The sequence below is a fragment of the Prionailurus bengalensis genome, chromosome E3 (genome assembly GCF_016509475.1).
Source record: "Prionailurus bengalensis isolate Pbe53 chromosome E3, Fcat_Pben_1.1_paternal_pri, whole genome shotgun sequence".
NCBI lineage: Eukaryota > Metazoa > Chordata > Mammalia > Carnivora > Felidae > Prionailurus > Prionailurus bengalensis.
Genome location: NC_057357.1, coordinates 18,920,148 through 18,940,620, shown reverse-complemented (window position 1 = coordinate 18,940,620; position 20,473 = coordinate 18,920,148). Strand labels below are relative to the sequence as shown.

The window sequence follows — 20,473 nt, the reverse complement described above, 5'->3', positions numbered from 1 at the left end:
CGAGCGCCGCTCCTACGGCGGCCGCCGAGACCCAAATTCCTTCTCCCAGCCGTTCTTCCCCGGCCAGATCCTCTGCGGTCACCAGCTCCTCGTAGCCGTGGTCGACCAGGTTTTCCCGCCGTTACTGAACGGAAGTGGCGATTTCCCGCTGCCACCTGCCGCAGTCGGACCCCCATCTTGTGCGGCGTCCGGCGGCGCTGCAAAGAAAAGACTGACACCCGGGGCTACACCAGCAGCGTGCTGTGTGACTTCGGCCAAGTCACTGAGCCTCGCTGAGTCTGTAAAACCGGGAAACGCCTGCCTTACGGGGATGTTGTAAAAATCAAAGCTACTTGTTAACTGTATACCGCTATTCTTTTTTTTTTTTTCCCCAACTTGGCCGCACCCATTTCTATTGACAGTGTCTTAATTTAAGACTTCAGCGGGTCTCTTTAACCTTCACATAATTGTCAGAGTGATTTCCTCCCACCCACATCAGATCTTGTCCCTTTTCCGGGGGGCTGGGGGGCTCAGTTGGTTAAGCGTCAGGCTTCGGCCCAGGTCATGATCTCATGGCTCTGGGTTCGAGCCTCCAGTCGGGCTCTCTCCTGACAGCTTGGAGCCTGCTTTGGGTTCTGTCTCAGGGTCTCTTTCTCTCTCTGCCCCTCCCCTGCCTGTGCTCTCTCTCTCTCTCACTCTCTCAAATATAAAAATAAACATTAAAAAAAATTAAAAAAAAAGGTCTTTTGTCTCTTTTTTAAAGTTTATTTATTCTGAGAAAGAGGGAGAGAGAGAATGAGTGGAGGAGGGACAAAGAGAGAGGGGACAGGATCCCAGCCGGGCTCCGTGCTAACAACAGAGAGCCTGATGCGTGGCTCAAACTCATGAGCGGTGACATCTTGACCTGCAGGGAAATCAACAGTTGGACGCTTAACTGACTGAGACACCCAGGCACCCCAGACCATGTCCCTTTTCTATTTTAAACCTCCGGAGGCTCCCCAGCCGACTCCAGGATAAAGCCCAAGTGCTTAGCTGACAACATCATCCACCCTGGGCCCCTTTTGTCTTCCGTTTGTTCATTCACAGCATATCTAGGCTCTGGGACTCTAGCAGAGAATAAAGCTGACAAATTTCCTGCCCTCATGTTGCTTACATTCTACTAGGGGAGGGGAATCAGATAATCTGTAAAACCATAACTAAATAACAATATGTAATCATTCTTCCAAATTTCTACCGTAGGACCTGTTCAAGTTTCCTGAACCAGTGCAGAGGGTCTCACAGCTCCACACATTTGCAGATGCTGTTCCCTCTGCCTAGAACACCCTTCCCCCGTTTCCCTCTGAAGAGTTCCCTCATCCTTCCAGCCTCTGCCTCAGGGAGGTCTTCTTGCCAACCTCACGGGGAGGTGGCTGCTTATAGCACCATATATAGACCGCTGTCCCAGCACTGATGACAAGCTATTTGAATTCTCCACTTTGCTCCCCGGTTAGACGGCGAGTGCCTGGGTCTGATTCATCCCCATATCCCAAGCCCTGGCAGTTCCTGTGGTCTTGGGGGCCTCGAGTGAGTACTCACTGATTCTGTGAATGAATCAAATCCAATGCCATCCACCAATGAAGTGTTGTTATCCAGATGCCCTACCTCCTTTGGCTCTCAAGCCACTCGGGCCTCCTACTTTTCATTCCCGACCTTTCTGGTTCTACGCAAACAATGCTTGCGCTCGTGGACACTCACGGAAGCACGCCTCCCCCATGGAGGCCACAGACTTCCTCCATGATTACTGTATCTGGGCATGTTCCCCTGAAAGCAGTGCCACCGTGTACCTACTTTTGTCCACGTTGTCCACCCCGAAGTACCTTGCCACACTGCTGCCCCTGGGGATCTCCTGCACCACAAGACAGCCACAGAAATCACCAGGGTCTGTGTCCCTGGTTCCCAAATCTCCCTTCTCACCTTCAACCACACTGACAGAGTCCCGCCCAGCACCACCCTCCCCCCCCCCCCGCCCTCCCCAGTCCTCTCAGTGGGAGCTTCAAGCCCAGAAGACAGGGGGTTAGCTGTCCCCAATGTCACATTGCTGATTCTAAGTCAGGGGCAGATTGCCTTCTTGGGACTGTCTTCTTGTCTGCCCCATCTTCTTTGCAAAACCCCAAGGCCCAAGATGAGGCCCGTCCCCACCCCAGCCCCAGGAAAGGTCTCAGGTGACACCCACTCCCGCCCTCTGTTCATTTCCTGCCAAGAGAGACGTCAGCCTTGGCAAGGCCTCTGGACACGTCCGTGGCCTGCAGTGGTCAGACTCACTGCCGATGGTATTCTGTTCCTACCGGGGGCTCATACATTATGCAGGATGGTGGACAGTGCACCGGGCCTGCTCGCCGTAAGACCAACCAATAAGATGGGTGATGTAGGCACCCCACTCTGCCAAGGCCACCTCTGCCCTCCCTATTGGAGGCAGGGAGAAAATGACTTCAGAATAGTCAAATAGCCATAAGGTCTCCTTCTCCCTGAAGTTCAAAGCTGGGGGTGTCAGATATGATCGCATGGAGTTTTGCTCTGCCCCTGGGAAGGAGACAAAAAGACGATGTACTCTCAGTGGTCATGGGCTGGGCGGGAGACCTGAGACCCACTGAACACCCAGGAGATGAAGGAAGCCTGGGCGGGCCTGGGCTCGGGCGTGGGAACGGAATCTGGCAGCTCTGATTCTGATCTTGGACTTTCAGCCCCTCCTATGGACATCAGGCAATATTGCCTCGCAGAGACTAAGAGGAGGTCCTCAGCCTCCTTCTCAGGAAAATTGAAGGCCTTTGCTCAAGTAGGTACCCTGGGGGAATAAGAAGTTGAGGTAACCAGAGCGAGAGCAGCCATTAGTCAAGGCCTCTTCCCAGACTTTATCTTCCTGAATCCTAACAGCAGACCTGAGTGGCAGCAATCATTATTTCCATTGTAGAGATAGAAAAGAATCCTGACCTGGTTGGAAAAGAATTTTAGGCCAGGCAAGATCTAGGTTTGAATTCTAGGTCTGCCACCGTGTGTCTCAGTGACCCTGGGCAAGTCAGTCGACCTCATTGTGCCTCAGTCTTCCTCATCTGGAAAGCGGGGATCACCTAACAGCCTCAGAGGGTTTGTGATGGTCGAAGGAAAGGTATGTAGACTACCTGGCATAGAATAAGGGCTCATGAGGGGTGCCTGAGTGGCTCAGTCAGTTAGGCCTCCGAACCCTTTGTGTGTGTACAACTGAGGCTCAGAGAGGTTCTGACACTTGACCACGGTCACACAGCCCATCTATGGGAGGAAAAAAAAAAAAAAAGCCTGGCTAGACTCTTGGTTTTCTCACTCCCAATGCCCCTGTTGTGCCCCTCAGCTTTTTCTATCGCACAGATAAAGGGGGGGGACTGGACTTGCTCAGAGCAGTACCTAGCCTGGGACAGGCACAATAAAAGCACTAAATAATAAATGTTCTGGCCCGCTGGGCGGGACTCTTTCCAGAGCACGGGTAGGGGGAATTGGACCCTTCCCTGGGTATCATGTGGGAAACAGGCCACTTCTGGCTGCTTATTGTTTACTTATTCACAGCCTTCGATGATATCACACCTGCACAGCTCCCAGGGCCGTCGCGGGAGCCTGAAGTAGCAGGAAACGGTAAACTCCAGGCCCCGGGTGAATTGTGTGACGGGTGTGTGAGGACCGCGCGGGGGCGAGAGACTCACCTGAGGAAGCACGCTGGGCCGGGAGAGCGGGTCCCGCGAGCCTGGCACCCGGGGAGCGCCACCCACGCCGTCCCTCTCGGCAGGCGCTGTCCGAGGAGGCGCGTGGGCAGGGGCCGCACCCCTGCGCGGAACTGGCGGGCGCTGTCCTCCTCGGGGAAGTTCAGGCACTCCTAGAAGGCCCAGGCGAAGGACCACGGTGTGTGGAATGCGTCCCATCTCGGGTTTACTTCCCACGCTGCACCCCTCGGCAAGAGAGCGAGCGCGCGAGCTCTTCTCTTTCCAACTCCTTTTCAACGCTTCTGATTATTCCAGGAGCAAGTCTCGTTTTGCTGCCAGAAGCCCTTTAACACCTCTCTCTCCGGGCTTATCTCGCCATGTCTTGTCTTTAACAGAGAGAGAGGGGTAGGCCTCCGGCTCAGAATTCCGAGCAGGTGAAAATATCGAGCTAGAAGGTTAGAATGAGTTTGTTTGTTTTTCATTTCATTTATTTTTTGTTACCTTCTATTTACAAGTGATATTGGTTTTCTATTTTCGGTAGTGAGAAGACGTTTCCCTTTAAAGTACATGGTTAAAAGCAGGTCCTCTGGAAATTAGACTAACTAGGTTCAAATCCCAGCTATGCCACTTAACTGCCGATGTGACCTTGAGCAAGTCTTGCAACCTCTCTGTGCCTCACTCAACTCCCTCCTCTGTAAAAGGAAGTGATAATGGCATCTCCTCCTTATGTTATTGCAAGGATTATATTAGTGTATGTAAAGGGCACCGATGGGTGCCTGATATGTAGGCTGTGTAAATGTTTGCTGTTAGGTTAAATAGGGCATAAACAAACAAACAGACAAACCGACAAAACCCCCAGGTTTAGACAAAATTTCTTTGCACCGACCCCACCATTTTCCATGTGAGGAAGCAAAGTTTTGGAGAAGATAATTAAGTGGCTAAGCTAGGATCTCCGCAGGTCTCTGGATTCCCCATCCACTTACCAGCCATTTCAAACTTCGATAATTAATATAGCTTCTCGCAGTATTCAGGTGTGCAATGAGACTAATACTATTTCACTGATGTTGAGATGGTGTGTGTAAAGGTGGCTCAGAACACGAGTTGGTGTGATGGCCCTAATGCATTTCAACAGGGGTAATATCGCCCCCAAGGGGACAGCAATAGGTTCTTGAGGGGGAAAAAAAAAAATTCTTAACTTTTTTTTTTTTAAGGGTTTTATTTTTAAGTAATCTCTACACCCACCGTGGGGCTCCAATTTACAACCCCCAGATCAGGAGTTGTACACTCCACCGACGGAGTAGCTAAGGAAGCAAGAACCATTAACAGAGATAAGTTCTGAAACTGTGACTGGCGTGAAGTTATTTTTTTTTAATCTTGCGGTTCCTTTAGGAAAATGAGTTTATGGGTTTTCTATATCGGCTTACCATTATAGAGACCAATGCATTCAGAAAATAAGGTTTTAAAAATCCTACTTTGTTCACGTCCTGTGTAACTCTGGACAAGGTACCAAACCTGTCTGTGCCTCTGTAAAGTAGACACAATAGAAAACAACTCATAAAGCTGTTCCTTTGTTAATGAGGAAATGAGCTGATATTTTTAAGAGCCCAGATCAGTGTCTGGCCCATAGTAAATGCCATATAAGTAGCATTTAACAAACTGGAATTATTATTATCCCACAAATGAAGAATTGACCCACAGAAATTGACCCACAATCATTCAGGGAATGGGAGAGCCTAAATTTGTTTAGCATTTTTAAAATTCCAGGGACGACTGGGTGGCTTGGTCAGTTAAGCGTGGAACTCTTGATTTCGGCTCAGGTCATAATCCCAGGGGCATGGGATCAAGCCCCGAGTCAGGGAGACTGCTTGGGGAGACTGCTTGGGATTCTCTCTCTTTTTCTCCCTCTCTCTCTCTCTCTCTCTCTCTCTCTCCCTCTACTCCTCTCCCTCTCACACGTGCTTGCACACACTCAAAATAAAAAAATAAAATAAAATAAAATAAAATAAAATAAAATAAAATAAAATAAAATTCCAGCTTAATTTAAATAAAGCGCACACCATTTTAAGGGTATGCCTTGGACGTGTTTATCCATGTATACACTCGTGATCAACATAAGGGTATTCCTAATCTCTCAGAAGGCCCGCTGGGGTCCCCTCTCATCAATACCTCCCACCAAGTTAAGTGCTGTTCTGATTTTTCACTGAAGATATTCTGCCTGTTTTGAATTTCATCCAAGTGGATTCATACAGTATGTTTCTTTTATTATACACGGAGCCTGAATGTGAAGCCCAGATGGTCCCAGCCTAGAAATTGCCATCTTAACTCTTATCCTATACTGTACTGCCTTTTAAAGCCACGACTACTTAGGGTGTTATCTTCTCCCTCCCCTTTCCTTACTTCTCTTTTAGCTCTGGGGGAAATGTAGCTGTCCACTGAGCCATGGCCAGTTCTAATTGGTCAGTTCTGCCTTAGAAGGCCCCACAGTCCACCCGCTGCCAGCAAGCATCTGATAGGGCACAGGTGTCAAGAGTGGGCCAATGGGAGGATAGCATGGTCTAAACCGCCCACCAGTCCACCAATGGGAGGGAAGTTCCCGCCCTCTGCAACTGACTCCCCAGAGCAGAGCCGCCTCAGCCTCGTGCCCTTGCAGTTTGACACTTTCCTTGTATCCTAAAAGAAGGTCCCCTCACTGCTGCCTAAGGGATGCAGGATGGCGGCCCCAACTCCCTGCATCCCCCCTGGGCTTTCTCCACCCCTCCCCTCCCTGGAGTGGACGGGAGGGGAGGCTTTTCCAGACAAAAATAACATATATGTAAATACGTCTGTTTTCAGGGATTCTGTTGTTTCTTGATTTTTTTCCCCCTTTGTCAATGGGATAATGCTTTGGCCTTCCTCTTTCTTTTTTTTTTAAAAGGTTAGTTTTAAAATTCCAATATCTTTACGATGTGAACACCCTCTTTCCTTTTTCTGAATTCCGGGCGCTGATGAGAATCATCAGCCTTCCTCCGTAGCCTCCACCTCGTCCCCTCAGAGGTGAGGACCTAGGAGAAGGGAGAGGTGACCCGAAGAGCTTGGGGATGGGGCAGAAGATGGGACGGGGTAGAGTTAAGAAAGAGCAGGCACATCCTTAGGGTTGAGGATGAAGAGAAGAAATTTTAAGGTGTGAGATGGACTGGGAGGTATAGACCAGCTTCGAGGGTGACAGGGAAACTGCTTGAAATTGTTGGAACAGGTTGATTAAAAAAAAAAAAAAATTAGGAAAAAAGGATGTCCAATTGTCCTGGATGAGGGACATTTAAAGAGCAGTAAAGGTCCCAAAGAGATTAGGGAAGAGAGATGCCTGGTGGTTTTTGGTGCTTACAGATGGGTGGATCCCATGGGCTGTTGAGTGATTGGGGTGAAAGGGGGGTCTGGGGCTGAGGGACGCCAACCGTGCTGAGGCGTTCTCATGGTCACCTTTTCTCACCTTCTCTACCCCCTCCCCCACAGGCATGCCCCTGCTCTTTGTACTGGGCTGCATTTTCTTCCCACTGAGCTTCACTGTCCTCTGCTGGGGCCTGCAGAACCACTCCCACCTGCGGATGGAGAGACCAGAGGCTGTTTTGGTGGCGTCCAAGTAAGAGGACAGAGTGAGGGCACCCTTCCTGGGGCCAGGGCTGGTGGAGCTGATCCCCTGCTTTCAGGAAGAGTCAGTGGTGAGAGCAGAAGCCCAGTATGCACGCGTGCGCACGTGCGTGTGCGTGCGTGTGCGTGTGCGTGCGTGCGTGTGCGCGTGCACGTGCACCAGGGGAGATGAGTCAAAAAAAAAAAAAAAACTGGCTCTGGGATCTTTTGCAAGTCATTTCACCTCTCTGAACTTCAGAGCCCTCACTTGTAAACGGGCTTACTAAGAACACCCACCATCCAGTCCTTGTGGAGATGTTGGGTTGAGTTGAGTCGGTTGAGTTCATATCTCCGAAGTCGGGGCTGCAGACTCCTGCAAATCACACGAAGGCCACAGGCTCCGTGAGGACTGGTGAGCTCATCAAATGGGGCAGCGGCTGCTCAGCTCCAGCCAGATAGTATGGACCTAGAACGTGGGCTCCATGTCGTCTGGCCTTTGGATTCTTTCCTAAAGGAAGTTGAGCTTTGGTGGGAAATCTCCTAATTTTCAAACACTGACACATAACTTGGAATTTCAGAAAATTCTGTATTGGCAACTCTATACTAGCTGAACAAAGCATGCCTGTGGGCTGGATTGGGGCCCTTACACTGCAAATTTATGACCTGTTTGCCACAGCTTAATGTACATGTGACCTATCATGGAAACTTAGGTAGGAGAGAGAGCCGGCAGAAGGCAGAATTCACTTGGGTGTCTAGGTGAATTCTTGGAGGACAGAAAAGTGTCTCTGCCTGCTGTAATTCATGTCATCTGCAGAGAAGCCACAACTTGGCCAAGTTTGCCGTGCTCAATCCAGTAGTTATGGTGCCCTACCATCCCCCAGGATGGTGCCCATCCTCCCCCAGACTCAGTGGCTTTACTCTTTGCCTTTGGAGCTATCCAGTTTTGCCAGTTTTCGTAGCTGTGTTATCTTGCTCAGGTTTTTTTGTCTTTTGTTTCTTAAATCTCTAAACCTGTTTCTTGTCTATCAAACATAAGAATGAACATAAATCACCTTGCCTCATGCCCAGCACACAGTGAACACTCAAGAAGTTGGGTTCTGGGGCATCTGGGTGGCTCGGTCGGTTAAGCCTCCGACCCTTGATTTCAGCTCAGGTCATGATCTCGCAGTTCATGGGATCGAGCCCCACATCTGTCTCTGTGCTGATAGTGCTGAGCCTGCTTAGGAATCTCTCTTCCCCTCTCTCTGACCCTCCCCCTGCTCTCTTTCCCTCTCTCAAGATAAATAAATAAACTTAAAAAAAAAGTTGGGTTCTTTTCCCCCTGAAGGGAAGCCCTGGAGTCAGGAAGCTGGGTCCACTATTGTCTCTAAATTGTCCCCAACTTCTGCCTAAGGCCAGAGACCTCTCAGGATCTGTTCCTTCCTCGTGCCACTAGAGGGCAGCATAAAATTGCAAATCCAGCCCTTTGCCTCTCTTTTGGGGAGGAAATGGAATGGTCTGAGGACAGGCAAAAGCAAATCGTAGGGCTGCTAATTGAGGTGCACCTTAGGGCAGGCCTGGAAACGAAAGTATGGTGTGGGTACAGGCCCCACATCGTGCAGAAGTCCGTAGGACAGTTGGGTGCAGGCCAGGAAGGCCAACTTCCAGGAAGGCAGCACGAAAGGGTGAGCAGCCGCTCAGAGGGTTCCAGCTGGGCTTTGGACACACAAACCACTGGGCTAATCCTTGAGGTCCTTTCCTGGGAAACTGGGCTGTTCTGTGAAGTCGCAGACGAAGGGGAGCCAGGAAGATGATAAACCTGAAGAAAAAGCACAGTGACCAGTGCTTAGGGGAGGCCAGGAGAGGCCAGGCAGCCTGAAGGACAGGGGCAGGGCGTCCTTGTGCTCCAGGTGGGTTTTCAGAGAGGCAGGTGTTCTTCTTCAAACCCTGCAGCCACTCTGACACCCAGCACGAGAAGGTTGCTGCCTCTTCTTAGCTATGGGACCTTGGGGAGGGCCACTGAAGGCTTCAGGACCATTTTTTGACCTGTAAAAAGGGGATAAGTGCTGTCACCTCGGTGCTATTACGATAGTTAGACAAGATTACAGGGCAGTCTTGCAGCAGTCAGGAGACACCTCATGTATACCTAGAATTTTCTTCTTCCCATTGGAATGAAGGATGTGTTGTTGGCGGGCGGGGGGGGGGGGTCTCAGAGCCTGAAAGGATGCTGTGTTGAGGTGTTTTTATTCCCATGCGTCCTTAAACTCATCCTTCAGAGACAGCAAGATGCACCACTTTGTCTTGCTCCCTCCTCCAGGGAATCCTCTTTTTCTCTTTGCTGGAGGGACACCCCTAAACTGGGACCCCAGGTGGTCACTGAGGGACAAGTGTCGGGAGGCATTGGCAGTGGAAGAAATGGTAGGCATTTGCAAATGTACTGGTGGGAAACAGTGTCGAGCCCCCATCTGACGGCTCAGAGCCCCCTCCCAGCTAGCCAGGGAGCCCAGGGCCACCTTCCTCCCCAAGAGGAGAGCTGACCCTCCCCTGGCCCTTGTCCCCAGCAGCCCCCTGCGCCGCAGCTGCTGTCTCTTTAAGGGCCTCCCCCTCCCTCTTTCTCTGCTCCCCCCATCTCTGTCGCAGCCGCTGCTGTGGCTCAGAGCTGCATGGGAGACGCGCTGCAGGTCCGGTTTCTTGGTGTCTGGTCGGTGCCATCATTCCCCACCCCTCCCCCGCCCTCCCCAAGCTGGTGACTCCCCCTCCCCCTCCCCCTCCCCTCCGAGGGGGCAGGGGGCTGGGCACGAACTCTCTATAATGCCCCGTGCAGCCTCCGGGGCCGGGCAGCGGGGACCGTGGCAGCAGCGAGAGGCGGGAGAGCAGTGCTGACCGCTGACCACTTGCCCGGCCACTCCTCTGTCTCCCTCCCTCCCACCTCCCTCCCTCCCTCCCTCTCCCTCCCTCTCAGGGCTGGCACCACAGTCCCACCCCGCCTTCTCGGGTCCTCCCAGCCTCTCCACGTAAGCCCCCCCTCCCCACCTGCCTCTTCTCTCCCTCCCCTCCCCCACCCGCATCCTCCTCCTCCGGTACCCTCTCCCTCTCTGTCCTCTGACCAAGTCCTCTCCTCCCGTCTCGCTTCCAGCCCTCTGGCCAGCTTCCTCCCGCTCCCTTTCCCAGATCCTCCTTCTCCCCAGCCTCTCCCCATTTCCCCAGTCTCATCTAACTCCCATTCTCCCTTCCTCTGGTCTGACTCGCCTGCCCCATCCCGTCCCCGCCCTGTCCCCTTTGTGCCCCTTTTTCTTTTTCTCTCTCCTTCCCTGGTTTGGTGTCCCTTCTCCACCTCGAACTCCCTTCAGCTCGGCCTCCCTGCCCCCTCACGGCCTCTCGCTTCCCTGCCTGAGGCCTGAGCCACCATGCTGACCCCAATGGTGGCTGGGGGGGTGGTGTTCCCCGGTCTCTTCCTCCTCTCCAAGAACACGCTCCAGCGGCTGCCCCAGCTGCGCTGGGAGGAGGCCGACGCGGTCATTGTCTCAGCCAGGTAAACTGCCTCCCTTCGTCTCAGCCCCTCTCCCCTCCTCAAGCATTATGGGGGTGGAAGGGATCCCATCCTTCCCTGGACCCTTGGCTCATGGGGGATTGGGGGTTCCTGAAGTGATTGGTGGGCTTTATCTCCAAGCTTCCTTCCTCCCTCACTGCCTTACTCGCCGTCCCAGGAGACCTCGTCCAAACCCAGCCATCTGGTCTACTAGTATCCAGACTGCTTTTCCTTCCTTTCCCCCACTCACCCTCCCAGCCTCCAAAACAGGGCCAGCGTGTGACTGAAACATTCCTCTAAGATATAGGGAAGGCGGCAAGGGGCAGAGAGCTGTGTATTTGTTGTTCAGGGCATATGTTTGAGGGCACAAGGGACAGAGGAGTGAATGGTTCAACTCAGTACAACCCCAGAATAAGGGCCCGAGTTGAGGAGGGGAGCACGGGGGCACTCAAAGAGTGAGTGGGAAAGTGGCCAGGGGGAACTTGAGGTCACTGAGGGGCCAGGTGATGAGTGGCATGACTGGGTGGCTGAATGTTGCAAGAACAGGCCCAGGGCTCCCCCTTGCCATCCAGTGCTGTCCCTTTCCTGCCTCTCCCTGGGAAGAGACCTTGTTATCAGCACCGTCTCACCTCAAGATGACCTCCCTGGTCATGAGAAGAGGGCGACTCAGTGTCCACAACTGAGGGAAGGAAGATGGCAGTGAGGAGTTGGGTGGACTGAGGAGTAGCAGCTGGGCAAGTCCCCTAGCCTGAGGCTGGGGGAAGCCCTGGGCAAGCCAGCCTCAGGCAGAGATGGGCAGAGAGTGGCCCGAGAGGTGACCTGAGTCCAAAGCGCAGTAAGTGGACAGTAAAGAGGAGAAACTGAGATCTGCGTCTCCTTTGTCTACCACGGCTCCCTCTTTCGCCCTAGGCTAGTGTCCTCTGTCCAAGCCGTCATGGCCTCCACAGCTGGCTACATCGTCTCCACCTCCTGCAAGCACATCATTGATGACCAGTAAGTGCCATGAGACCGCCTTTGCCCAAGTTTCCAGCAGCCTGTGTGTGTGTGTGACTCCCGAGTACCCCAGGTCTTCTACGGGACTCATTCAATGGTCCCCGAGCCCTTCACTTGGGACTGAGCAAGTTAACTGCGTTAGCTGCAACTCAACACCCAGGGATAAATTTATCCTTGTCCTGTCCTTAAAGGTCAGAACTAGGAGGAGAAGGAGTGGCGATCAGAAAGGATTGTCAAAGCAGCCCCTAGGCTTCCCGGCCTCTCATACCCTCATACTAGTAGGTCCTGTGTGTCCTTCCCTCCCGACTTCTTCCCACCCTTACATCCCTCAGACCCCTTTTCTAACCAGCACCCACATGGGGTGCCTTCCTCCTCATGCTGGGCTCACCCCTCACCTCCTCCCAGAACCCAGGTGTCCAGTCCAGAGGAGAGAGATGACAGAGACAAGGCCACTAATGGTTAGGCAGTGGGGGAGGGGGAGGAGAAGGGTGAAGAGGCCCAAATTTGGCACTGGTAGCTGCTGCAGTGCCCGGTGCTTGCCAAAAAAGCCCAGGCCTGAGGAGGTGGGGCGGCCAGAGGAAGGAGAGGGGCCCTGTCCGTGGTGCTGACGGGCCGGCTCCAGGCGACCCACGGGCTGCTGCAGAATTGCCTGGGAGGGCGCTGAAGACCCCCCACGCCTGACTTCTGGCCCTGACCCCCTTCTCTGGTGACTCTGGGGCCACAGGAACGTTGTCTGGATGACCCTGACCTGGCGTGCCCCTCTTTCTCTACAGACGAGTTCCCTTATCTGTGGGGTGAGGTACATCCCTTCCGGGAAGCGCTGCCATGAGGAGGAACTGAGCTGTGTGTCAAATGCCTAGAGCAATTCTGGCTGCCGCACAGTGGGTGCTTAACTCTTCCTTCACATCTTGGTGACTTGGGTTCCTCTTGCCCTCTTCGCTTCTTCCCCACCCCTGGGTCTAAGATGAGCCTGGATTCCCAGGCTTATCCTGCTCTCGCCTCCTCACACAGAGGTCACCTTTCGGCTCTTACGTTTCCTTCCCCCAACTCAGGTCTGTTCTCGTCCCTCCCCCTTTAATCCTCAGGTGGGTGTCCAAGATCAGGGTTAATGCAGGGACAACAGCTGTTCCTACTTCTGAGCACCTAACTGCTGAGAGGGTGGGGATGGGCTTAACTCTTCAGGGTGCAGCGCGGGTCCTGGCCCTCCCTCCCCACAAGCCACTCAGCTCCTGGGGCCAGCTCTCCCAGCCACTCCCACTGTAACTTCTCTTGGGACAGTTTGGGCTGCCTGTCCTCCTGCAGGCCAGTCTGGCCCAGGGCTTGCATTCTGTTTTCTGTTTTCATCTCACCCCATCCTTCGCTGCGCTACCGCCCCCCGTTCCCCGCCCCCCCCCCCCCCAGGCCTCATTCCCCTTCTCCCTTCAGCAGCTCTTCATATTTTGTCTCCACTCTCGTTCTGCATCACTCTGGCTGACTTTGCTTTCATCCCTCTGCCTTGCTGGGCGAGTTCCCAGGGCCCTACCTCCCTGATCTCCCACTCCCACCTCAGAGCTGCCACAGGGCTACAGGATTGAAGAGACAGTGTCCAACATGCTGAGTCAAGAAGAAAAATGCAATGTTGCACATTCATGCACTTTTCATTTTTGTTTACTCCCAAAGTACACAGAACTTTCTCTGCTCTTGGCTCCTTTCGCTCAGCGTGTTCGCCTTAGTGCTTGGCTGTACCTGAAAAAACAAGAGGTTGGACCACATTCAGGCGGAACAACCAGCACTGAAAGCACCACCAAATCCCTAGCAAAGGCCCGTCTGTGACACCTGTCTCGAATCTTCTAGAGACAGTGGGGCTGTAGGTGAAGGCTGTGAAACCAGACTTCTCTCATGGTTATTCCTTGGCCAAGTTACCTAATCTCTCAGTTTCGTCGTCTTTGAAATGGGGGTGATAACCATACCTACTTTGTATGAAGTTTTTTGTGGGGAGGGAGTAAGTCTGTGTATGTGAAGGGTTTTAGCTATTAGGACAGCGCCTGCTTGTAATAAGCAGTCAATGGATGTCGGCCACTATGATCCCTCTCCACTGCTCTTGCCTCTTCTGCCGTTATTCGTCCTAACCTCAGCTGTCTCTCATATCTTGCCGGAACTTGCTTTCTCACTCTCACACTGCCCTATGGTCTGTGGCTGTCTTTGGGTATCTTTTCCCTTTTCTTGCCTACCATATTGCAGAAAGAGAGAGAGAAGAATGAATGAATGAATGAATGAATGAATATGAAAAATGGGTGGGCTCTGAGATCAGACAGTCTGGGTTTGAATTCCAGCACTACTACCTACCAGCGGTGTGACGGTGTGACCTTGGGCCAGTTTCTTGCCCTCTACCCTTGGGTTCCGTCATGTAACTCGAGAGTCCACTCTCGCCTCAGGGTTGTTGTGAATATCACTTGAGATCTGACTCATGTGGCACGTCCAGTGCTGACTGTGGCACCTGGTGGCTGCTCTGTCCCTCTCCTTTCCTCTTTGATCTCTCTCTCTCTCTCTCTCTCTGCCCAACAGACACTGGCTTTCCTCTGCCTACACGCAATTTGCAGTGCCCTACTTCATCTATGACATCTACGCCATGTTCCTCTGTCACTGGCACAAGCACCAGGTCAAGGGGCACGGAGGGGACGAAGGGGGGGCCAGAGCCCCAGGCAGCACCTGGGCCGTGGCACGCGGCTACCTGCACAAGGAGTTCCTCATGGTGCTCCACCACGCCGTCATGGTGCTCGTATGCTTCCCGCTGTCGGTGGTGAGTCGGGGTGTAGAAAGCCAGGGTCTCCTGTCCTGCTCATGCCAGCGGGAACCGGGGAAGCCCTGTGGCCGGGTCTCAATAGCAGGACAGGTTCGGGAGAGTCTCCACAGAGGGTTTCCCGAGCACCAGACCGGCCCCAAACGGCGTGAGGGTATGGGGTCAGCCTGGCCTGGGCTGGACATGCCCAGCCGTGGTGCTTGGGACCTGTGGCTGCATGTCTATGAGCCTCAGTTTCCTTATCTGTGATATAAGGGTGAGCGATCTCACCTGCAGGATGACGGTTGGAGGGATACAGTGAGTGATGCTCGCAGCTTTGCCGCTATACGCACGTGTTCAGACTTTCAGGGTCAAGCATCTCCGCAAGTGGCCAAGAGGAGACAGGGAGGGAGTCTAGGGTGAGGCCAAGCTATTTCCTTCCTCTCCTCGCAGGTGTGGCGTCAGGGCAAGGGAGATTTCTTTCTAGGCTGCTTGCTGATGGCTGAGGTCAGCACCCCCTTCGTCTGCCTTGGCAAGATCCTCATCCAGGTGAGAGGGTACCTGAGGGTGTAGCGGGCCCCACGGGAGGGCAAACCTGGGAGGGGCTACAGGCTGGGGTCGGGGGAGGCAGGGCTCTGGGGAGCTGAGTGGGGGCAGTGGGCCGAGGGTGGAGCCCCTCGCCCCGCTCACTCTGCCCCCTGCCCGCCCGCAGTACAAGCGGCAGCACACTCTGCTGCACAAGGTGAACGGGGCCCTGATGCTGATCAGCTTTCTCTGCTGCCGGGTGCTGCTCTTCCCCTACCTGTACTGGGCCTACGGGCGGCACGCCGGCCTGCCGCTGCTCGCCGTGCCCCTCGCCATCCCAGCCCACGTCAACCTGGGCGCCGCGCTGCTGCTGGCCCCCCAGCTCTACTGGTTCTTCCTCATCTGCCGCGGGGCCTGCCGCCTCTTCAGGCCCCGGGGCTCCCCTCCGCCCTCCCCTTGTCAGACCCAAGACTGAGGGTGGGGCCGGGGGACCCTCCCCATCCCACCCCTTGGGGACGGGGCTCTGGGGCCGCTGGGCAAGGGGTGGGAGCCAGGGGCCTCTTGCCCTGACAGCCCGGGGACTGACAGATGGACTCTGAAGGGGCCGAGGGGCGGGACATCAGCCCTCAGGGGCAGAGGGTCAGGGACCAGGTGAAAAGGAAGGCAGGGAGGGGGACCTCTTCTCCCAGCAGTGCCTGAGCTGAGGGTAGCAAGCCCCTTCCTGCGCGGCCCCCCTTCTCCCGTCACCAACCCTGGGGCTCCGGGGGGAGCAAAGGACCAGAGGAAGGGGGCATCACTTCCTATCCACTGAGGGCTAGAGGGCCGTGGGGAGACTGACTCAAGGGGACCAGGACTCGGAGAATGTGGGGGAGGCCCTGCTGTCAAGGCCATCCCAGCCCCCCTGCTGCAGACTCCTCTCGGTTCCCCACCATCTGGGAGGGAGGGGACACCCTAACTATCCCCCCCACCCCCACCCCAGGCCTCGCTTGGGGCTAGCTGCCTCCACTGCTCCTCCCTAGGGAAGGCCAGCCTAAGGAAACTTATTTATTTTATTTATTCGCCCAAATTCATACTAGTTTGTAGGGATGGGGGGAGGGAGGTGGCTGCTACCCCCCAACCTTCCCAGTGCTGAGCAACCCCGGGGGCGGGCGAGGGGCACCCAGTCCCTTCCCCATTAGGCTGCACATCTTGCCCTCGGGCCCTGGCATGTCCCTGGTGCTACAGACCTCTCAAGGCTTCCTCCAGTCTGGGGTCAGGGGACCCTGGGAGGTGCTTTACAGACCGCTAATAAAGACGATCTGCGTGAACGCCACCAAGGCCCTCTTCACCCAGTTCTTTGGTGCTGGGAAGGGTGGGGGAGGGGTCTGGGGACAGAAAGCACAGATGACCACAGGACGGGGCAGGACCCCCTGGATGGCTACCGAGCAGTCAGGGAAGAAAAAAGCAGACTTTTATTCATCAGCGGGAAAGGAGGGCAGGTTTGGGCACTCAGGGCAGAGTGCAAGGCCCTTGTCCGGCTCCTTAGGCCCCTTTTTGGCAGCTCCTATGGGGTATGAGATCAGAAGTGGGAGGCCACGCCCTGCCTCCCTAGGCTTTGGGGTCCTTCAGCCTCTCCCAAGGAAAGCTGGGGTGGGGCGGGAGGCCGGTAGGGGCCGGGGGGGGGGGCTTACATGTGTGTGCAGAACTGGAAAAGGAGGAAGAGGAAGGCCACTACCAGAGCACCCACTAGGATGTGATAGAAGAACTCAGAGTTGTATCCTGTTAGACAAGAAGGGGGAGATGGGGACCCTGGACTCACCTCCAATTGGAGGGCCAAGGGCAGCTCTTCTCCAGACCCCGGCAAGGAAGGAGGCCGTCTCAAGCTGGTTCATACCTGAGTTAACAAAGATGACGGGTTTCTCTCCAATAAACCGGGCCACGGCCAGGAGCCTGGCTTGGTCTGAGTCCGGGTAATCAAAGAAGTCAGGTCTGTCCAGGAAGAGCACAGACTCTGCTCCCCGGGTCAAGGTGTTGGCCCTCTGTGGGCTGGGTGCTAGGGAGCAAAGTCTACCTCAAGAATCCAGCAGACCCATGCCCTCTACCCCAAGAAGCTGAAGCCAACCCAGGACCCTGTCAGGCCACACGGCCTTAGTGTGGCTATGGAGGGGCTTGATTTTGTTCCAGGAATCTCTCAAGGATCAACTGAGCTCTCCATGAGAAGGCCCATGCTGGATGGAGAGAAATGTGGAGGGCAAGAGGAAGGCCCAGCCTTGGCCACCCAGCTCCTCGGGCAGACTGGCCCTTTAACCCCCAAGACTTTCTCCTTCCCGCGGCTCCCGGGACAGCTTCCCACCTGTTTCTATGGCCCCCAGCCCCAGCAGCCACACCCACACCCAAGCCCACAGCCACAGCCTCATGACTCCTCTCCTCCTGTGACAGGGGTGGGGGCTCTGTGATGTCACAGCCTGGAGCCATTCTGATCAGGAACTCCGGGTTGAGGGGAGAAAGTACTGGAAGCTGGGACGAAGAAGAGGTGCATTTGTGTGTGGCAGCCAGTTCTTCCTGGAGGGAGGGCAGGGATAAACACCTCCAGTTACCCCTGGATCCACCGCTTAACACAGATGACTTACTTACCCATCACAGCAAGCCTGCCTGCATTATACAGAAAAGGGACAAAGAGGAGCAAAGAAAGCAATGTAGGCAATGCACACTTCCCGGGGGTGTGCATCTTTCTCTCGGACGCTCCCCTTTGCCTTGTGTCACCAAATTCAAGGGCCTAGGGATCTCTTAGGGGTCCGTTGAGGAAGACCCTGGGGTTGGCAGCCAAGAGAAATAACAGGCTTGTACCACTAGGTGGCAGCGGCGTCCACGTTTGTCTGTTTCCCTCCCACCCGGGATGGCCCGGCTCCAGCCCTTCCAAGCCCTCCTCCCGCCTCTTCCCGCAGGTGCTGCAGGAAAAGGTACTGCAGGCGCGAGGTTTGTCAGAGGAACCCCCCCGCCCCCCCTCCCCCCGCCCATCTCGACGCGGGTCTCTTGGTCACCCACAGAGCCCTCGCAGGCTCCGCTCTCTGGGTGGGCTCCCCCAAGGGCCCTCCCATTTCCCATTTCCAGTCCCTGCTTTTTATTTGTCACTTCCCAACAGCCACTTTCCGTCCTGCAGGCCCGTCTCAGCCTCTAAGAGTTAGCTCCCCTCGGATTGGCAGGTGGGCCTGTCTATCACAGATGTGTCCCGCCCCACCCAAGCCCAAGGACACTTCAGGGTCTCCTCAGTTCCGACTACACAATTGCCTGTTCAACAATCTCTGACAGTGGCAGTTCCAGGACTTACCCCCACACCAGGCATGGGTCTCTGGTGGGTTGGGACGTCCTCTGCCCTACGATGGAGGCACCCCCCTCCACTGGATCCCCACCCCTCATCTTTCTTGCCCTCAGGGTCTACCCATCTATTCTCCTCCCCTTAGTCTTGGGAGGTCCTTGCCGTGCTCAACTTCTATTTCCTAAACCATAAAGCCCAGAGAGAAGAAAATGGGGGGGGGGGGGGGGAGGGGGAAGAGGCAGACTAACATCTATGGGACCTCCTGTGGGACTGTTTCCCCTTCACTTCTCTCCCCAAAGTCACAAGCATGGGAGGAGCAGGGGGATGGCTGGGGGGAGGAGTGGGGGGGTGGAGCAGGGTTCCCACCCCAGGCCTGTGTGCAACTGCTCCCCATCCTTTCCCTCGTTTAGCTGGGAGAAGGGGTCCAGAGCCTTTGGCCATTGGCGTGGATCTTACAGTTTTCTCAATTGCCCCAAAAGGATACAGCTGTCCTCTCTACCAGGAAAGGCCCTTTAGACACAGGCAGTGAATTATCCGTTCATTTATTCATCCAGTCATTAGGTACATGTATTGAGCTCCTGCTATGTGCTGGGCTCCATGTATGGCTTCAATAGAAATCGCCAGGGGACGGTCTCTGACCTCAGGGATCACAGGGGCGAGAACTCAGAGTATAGACGGACAACCCCTCGGGGCTGTCTACACTCGCTGTCTCCATTCCCTCACCTTTAATGTATTCTTCAACCCCTCCCAACCTGGTTTGGTCCCCAACACTCCACTGAGGCCACTTTTGCCAAGTCTACAAATGACCCTTTAACTTGCCAAATCTAAAGGTTACTTCCTCTGTCCATTCTGTCTGTCTCTCAGCAGGGTGCACCTGTCCCTGCCTCACCAGTTTTCAGGGTTCCTCCTTCTCCAGCCAGCTCAGCCTTGGACCTTCTCCTTTCTGTCTATATTCTCTCTCCCTAGGTGATCTCATTCAGTCTCATGGCTTTAAATACCATCTATATGCTGGTGACTCACAAATGTATATTTCCAGCCTAGTCCTCTCCTCTGGGCTCCAGCCTCCTCTACCCAACTTCCTGCTTCGTGTCTCTGTACGTCCAAAACCATCTCGAACTCAATAGATCCCAAGTGGAGTTCTTGGTTCTCCTATCACAAACTGGCTCCTGTTTTCCAACGCTGTGAATGGTCTCATTGTTCATCTAGATGCTCTGCTCCACACAAACACCCAGGAGTCAGGTCAACCCCTCCCTCCCTCCCTCCCTCCCCCCCCCCCCACCTCCTGACAAAGCCATCATCAGGACCTGTTGGCTCAATTTTCCAACATGAATCTCAAGTTCGCCCACTTCCCTCCCCCTCCGCTGCTGCCCACTGTCAACCCCATGCCTCCTCTGGTATTTCAACAGCCTGTAGACTGGTTGACTTCTCTCTGTTCACTCTTCCCTCAGGGAGAACAAACCAGAACACTCAGACCCACCACTTAAAACCCTCCAATGGCTTCCCGTGATGCCTAGTGAATTATGAACTTCTTACCCTGACCTGCAAGGCTCTTGCCCAGCCCTGTCCACCTCCCCACCTCAGCTCTTGCCGCGACCTCCCTCCCTTGGCACATGCCACCCTTTGCACACGCCTGTGCCTACGACACGCTTGCCCTTGCACTTGAACCGGCCGACTTCTCCTATCTCCCGGGTCTCAGCTGAGAAAACACTTCCCCTGGGAAGGGAACTCCCACGGCCTTTTGACCATCTCCCGTCACCGCATCAATCTCACTGCACTGGAGGTGTCTCTTTGTCTGCCTCCCCTACAAGGCCGTGAAGCTAGAGATCATTGATCTTGGTCACAGTTGTCACCAGAGTATACAGTAGGTGTTCCATAAATATTTATTGGCTAAATGGATGGAAGAGAACCTTTCCACCTGTGAACATGCCGGGGCTCAGCACTGTCTGCCATTTCCCCTGCTATTGGCTTGAGCTCCAGCTTTATCCCTGTTTCCTCCAATAAGGCTTTGTGTAGCTGGGCTTCTGGGCCTGAGCTAAGCTGTGAAAAGGGGCCACAGTGGAGGAGGCAGGACCGCTGGCTTCTTGTCCAGCTTGCCCCTCCTCTCACGC

General features: G+C 54.5%; 2 protein-coding genes across 2 annotated transcripts; one reads left to right on the top strand and one right to left on the bottom strand.

Moving 5' to 3' along the window:
* The first annotated feature begins 9,986 nt into the window (after window positions 1–9,986).
* TLCD3B (TLC domain containing 3B) lies at window positions 9,987–16,382 on the top strand. The gene is made up of 5 exons (XM_043560136.1): window positions 9,987–10,797; window positions 11,704–11,787; window positions 14,332–14,566; window positions 14,999–15,094; window positions 15,258–16,382. Exons 1-5 carry the CDS (start codon window positions 10,673–10,675, stop codon window positions 15,543–15,545), a joined length of 828 nt encoding a protein of 275 aa, XP_043416071.1. The 5' UTR covers window positions 9,987–10,672; the 3' UTR covers window positions 15,546–16,382.
* Window positions 16,383–16,498: 116 nt separating this feature from the next.
* On the bottom strand, window positions 16,499–17,490 carry CE3H16orf92 (chromosome E3 C16orf92 homolog). The gene is made up of 4 exons (XM_043560137.1): window positions 17,403–17,490; window positions 16,944–17,102; window positions 16,741–16,828; window positions 16,499–16,613 (listed from the first exon to the last, which is right to left on the bottom strand). The coding sequence occupies exons 1-4, from the start codon at window positions 17,464–17,466 to the stop codon at window positions 16,592–16,594; spliced, it is 333 nt and encodes a 110-aa protein (XP_043416072.1). The 5' UTR covers window positions 17,467–17,490; the 3' UTR covers window positions 16,499–16,591.
* Window positions 17,491–20,473: the final 2,983 nt, after the last annotated feature.